The sequence below is a fragment of the Oncorhynchus keta genome, unplaced genomic scaffold, assembly GCF_023373465.1.
Source record: "Oncorhynchus keta strain PuntledgeMale-10-30-2019 unplaced genomic scaffold, Oket_V2 Un_scaffold_1221_pilon_pilon, whole genome shotgun sequence".
Classification (NCBI taxonomy): Eukaryota; Metazoa; Chordata; class Actinopteri; order Salmoniformes; family Salmonidae; genus Oncorhynchus; species Oncorhynchus keta.
In genome coordinates, this window is record NW_026290765.1 from 75,001 (window position 1) to 79,640 (window position 4,640).

The 4,640-nt window shown below is 36.8% G+C and overlaps 1 protein-coding gene across 1 annotated transcript in view; it reads right to left on the reverse strand.

Annotated features, from left to right (window-relative positions):
• The window catches only part of LOC127927321 (TBC1 domain family member 1-like), a 72,133-nt gene extending 67,839 nt beyond the window's left edge, over nucleotides 1-4,294 (reverse strand). Inside the window, exon 1 of the mRNA XM_052513478.1 lies at nucleotides 3,812-4,294. Within this exon, the coding sequence (XP_052369438.1) occupies nucleotides 3,812-3,868 (57 nt within the window). The 5' untranslated portion in view covers nucleotides 3,869-4,294. The remainder of the gene's footprint in view (nucleotides 1-3,811) is intronic.
• Nucleotides 4,295-4,640: the final 346 nt, after the last annotated feature.

A 4,640-nucleotide genomic window follows, 5' to 3' on the forward strand; every position in this document is an offset into this window, starting at 1 on the left:
CCCATTATCTTAGTTAGTTAGACACCAGTAACTCATTCAGCCTAGTTATAGCCTTAACTCCCATTATCTTAGTTAGTTAGACACCAGTAACTCATTCAGCCAGCCTAGTTTAGCCTTAACTCCCTTATCTTAGTTACTCAAGCCTTAACTCCCTTATCTTAGTTAGTTAGACACCAGTAACTCATTCAGCCTAGTTATAGCCTTAACTCCCTTATCTTAGTTAGTTAGACACCAGTAACTCATTCAGCCTAGTTATAGCCTTAACTCCCTTATCTTAGTTAGTTAGACACCAGTAACTCATTCAGCCTAGTTATAGCCTTAACTCCCTTATCTTAGTTAGTTAGACACCAGTAACTCATTCAGCCTAGTTATAGCCTTAACTCCCTTATCTTAGTTAGTTAGACACCAGTAACTCATTCAGCCTAGTTATAGCCTTAACTCCCTTATCTTAGTTAGTTAGACACCAGTAACTCATTCAGCCTAGTTATAGCCTTAACTCCCTTATCTTAGTTAGTTAGACACCAGTAACTCATTCAGCCTAGTTATAGCCTTAACTCCCTTATCTTAGTTAGTTAGACACCAGTAACTCATTCAGCCTAGTTAAAGCCTTAACTCCCTTATCTTAGTTAGTTAGACACCAGTAACTCATTCAGCCTAGTTATAGCCTTAACTCCCTTATCTTAGTTAGTTAGACACCAGTAACTCATTCAGCCTAGTTAAAGCCTTAACTCCCTTATCTTAGTTAGTTAGACACCAGTAACTCATTCAGCCTAGTTATAGCCTTAACTCCCTTATCTTAGTTAGTTAGTTAGTTAGTTAGTTAGTTAGTTAGTTAGTTAGTTAGTTAGTTAGTTAGTTCAGTTAGTTAGTTACTTAGTTATCTTAGTTAGTTAGACACCAGTAACTCATTCAGCCTAGTTAAAGCCTTAACTCCCTTATCTTAGTTAGTTAGACACCAGTAACTCATTCAGCCTAGTTAAAGCCTTAACTCCCTTATCTTAGTTAGTTAGTTAGTTAGTTAGTTAGTTAGTTAGACACCAGTAACTCATTCAGCCTAGTTATAGCCTTAACTACCTTATCTTAGTTAGTTAGTTAGTTAGTTAGTTAGTTAGTTAGTTACCAGTAACTCATTCAGCCTAGTTATAGCCTTAACTACCTTATCTTAGTTAGTTAGTTAGTTAGTTAGTTAGTTAGTTAGTTAGTTAGTTAGTTAGTTAGTTAGTTAGTTAGTTAGTTACCAGTAACTCATTCAGCCTAGTTATAGCCTTAACTCCCTTATCTTAGTTAGTTAGTTAGTTAGTTAGTTATCTTGGTTGGTTAGACACCAGTAACTCATTCAGCCTAGTTATAGCCTTAACTCCCTTATCTTAGTTAGTTAGTTAGTTAGTTAGTTAGTTAGTTAGTTAGTTAGTTAGTTAGTTAGTTAGTTAGTTAGTTAGTTAGTTAGTTAGTTAGTTAGTTAGTTAGTTGGTTAGTTAGTTAGTTAGTTAGTTAGTTACCAGTAACTCATTCAGCCTAGTTATAGCCTTAACTCCCTTATCTTAGTTAGTTAGTTAGTTAGTTAGTTAGTTAGTTAGTTAGTTAGTTAGTTAGTTAGTTAGTTAGTTAGTTAGTTAGTTAGTTAGTTAGTTAGTTAGTTGGTTATTAGTTGGTTAGTTGGTTAGTTAGTTAGTTAGTTAGTTAGTTAGTTAGTTACCAGTAACTCATTCAGCCTAGTTATAGCCTTAACTACCTTATCTTAGTTAGTTAGTTAGTTAGTTGGTTAGTTAGTTAGTTACCAGTAACTCATTCAGCCTAGTTATAGCCTTAACTCCCTTATTTCACCTCATGTGCTCACATTGTAGATATATTATTACTACTCTACTGTATTATTGACTGTATGTTTGTTTACTCCATGTGTAACTCTGTGTTGTTGTTTACTCCATGTGTAACTCTGTGTTGTTGTTTACTCCATGTGTAACTCTTTGTTGTTGTTTACTCCATGTGTAACTCTGTGTTGTTGTTTACTCCATGTGTAACTCTGTGTTGTTGTTTACTCCATGTGTAACTCTGTGTTGTTGTTTACTCCATGTGTAACTCTGTGTTGTTGTTTACTCCATGTGTAACTCTTTGTTGTTGTTTACTCCATGTGTAACTCTGTGTTGTTGTTTACTCCATGTGTAACTCTGTGTTGATTGTTTACTCCATGTGTAACTCTGTGTTTATTGTTTACTCCATGTGTAACTCTGTGTTTATTGTTTACTCCATGTGTAACTCTGTGTTGTTACTGATAACTAACTAGCTGACTGGTTAAGTAGGGTGATCTAACTACTGATAACTAACTAGCTGACTGATTAAGTAGGGTGATCTAACTACTGTAGGTTCTGTAGTGATAACTAACTAGCTGACTGGTTAAGTAGGGTGATCTAACTACTGATAACTAACTAGCTGACTGATTAAGTAGGGTGATCTAACTACTGTAGGTTCTGTACTGATAACTAACTAGCTGACTGGTTAAGTAGGGTGATCTAACTACTGTAGGTTCTGTAGTGATAACTAGTTAGCTGACTGGTTAAATAGGGTGATCTAACTACTGATAACTAACTAGCTGACTGGTTAAGTAGAGTGGTCTAACTACTGATAACTAACTAGCTGACTGGTTAAGTAGGGTGATCTAACTACTGTAGGTTCTGTACTGATAACTAACTAGCTGACTGGTTAAGTAGGGTGATCTAACTACTGATAACTAACTAGCTGACTGGTTGGTTAAGTAGGGTGATCTAACTACTGATAACTAACTAGCTGACTGGTTAAGTAGGGTGATCTAACTACTGATAACTAACTAGCTGACTGGTTAAGTAGGGTGATCTAACTACTGTAGGTTCTGTAGTGATAACTAACTAGCTGACTGGTTAAGTAGGGTGATCTAACTACTGATAACTAACTAGCTGACTGGTTAAGTAGGGTGATCTAACTACTGTAGGTTCTGTAGTGATAACTAACTAGCTGACTGGTTAAGTAGGGTGATCTAACTACTGATAACTAACTAGCTGACTGGTTAAGTAGGGTGATCTAACTACTGATAACTAACTAGCTGACTGGTTAAGTAGGGTGATCTAACTACTGTAGGTTCTGTAGTGATAACTAGTTAGCTGACTGGTTAAATAGGGTGATCTAACTACTGATAACTAACTAGCTGACTGGTTAAGTAGAGTGGTCTAACTACTGATAACTAACTAGCTGACTGGTTAAGTAGGGTGATCTAACTACTGTAGGTTCTGTACTGATAACTAACTAGCTGACTGGTTAAGTAGGGTGATCTAACTACTGTAGGTTCTGTACTGATAACTAACTAGCTGACTGGTTAAGTAGGGTGATCTAACTAAGGTTCTGTACTGATAACTAACTAGCTGACTGGTTAAGTAGGGTGATCTAACTACTGATAACTAACTAGCTGACTGGTTAAATAGGGTGATCTAACTACTGATAACTAACTAGCTGACTGGTTAAGTAGAGTGGTCTAACTACTGATAACTAACTAGCTGACTGGTTAAGTAGGGTGATCTAACTACTGTAGGTTCTGTACTGATAACTAACTAGCTGACTGGTTAAGTAGGGTGATCTAACTACTGATAACTAACTAGCTGACTGGTTAAGTAGGGTGATCTAACTACTGATAACTAACTAGCTGACTGGTTAAGTAGGGTGATCTAACTACTGTAGGTTCTGTAGTGATAACTAACTAGCTGACTGGTTAGAAAACCAACGAGAAGAGCAGGAAAAACACGCGATAATATATATTTTTTTTTAAGAAAGACGTAAACAAACTTACAGCTTTTGTCTCCGTCTTGACATTGAATAAATTGAATCTTTGTAGTCGTGCTTTCATCCCATCCGCCGTAAAACCTTTACCGGGAGATTGAGCTACAGTAACTAGTTAAACAACTATCTAACCACTAGTTAAGTTACAGGGAAACGGTGTTTTTTTTCTCCCTCGGTTGGTTCTGAACGGAACAAAGTGGACGTGATTCCTCCGGTCGAAGCGTCCCTCCCGGTAATGAACCGCTGTTTCTGACCCACCGGTTTCACCCTCCGTCCGTCTCAAGCTGTCAAATACGACACTAACGTCTGGACACCGGGGGACGACACTTTGTCTATGATAAGAGCGGTCAAAAACACACACACACACAAAAAAGACTTATTTCAAGATATGAACGAGTTCAGATTGTAAGAAAAGTTTTGTTGATTAACTTTTGTCCATTTTCTTTATGAGGGGAAGCGGATTGATCAACATCCGGAAGGAAACGAGAACTAGAAGACACTAAATCCCATGGATGGGACGTACTGTTGATCCAAACGAGTAGCTACATTTCTATTTATTTTATTATTTATTTATTTATTTATTTATTTCACCTTTATTTAACCAGGTAGGTTAGTTGAGAACAAGTTCTCATTTACAACTGCGACCTGCCAAGATAAAGCAAAGCAGTTTGACACATACAACGACACAGAGTTACACATGGAGTAAAACAAACATACAGTCAATAATACAGTATAAACAAGTCTATATACAATGTGAGCAAATGAGGTGAGATAAGGGAGGTAAAGGCAAAACCAAAGGCCATGTTGGCGAAGTAAATACAATATAGCAAGTAAAACAC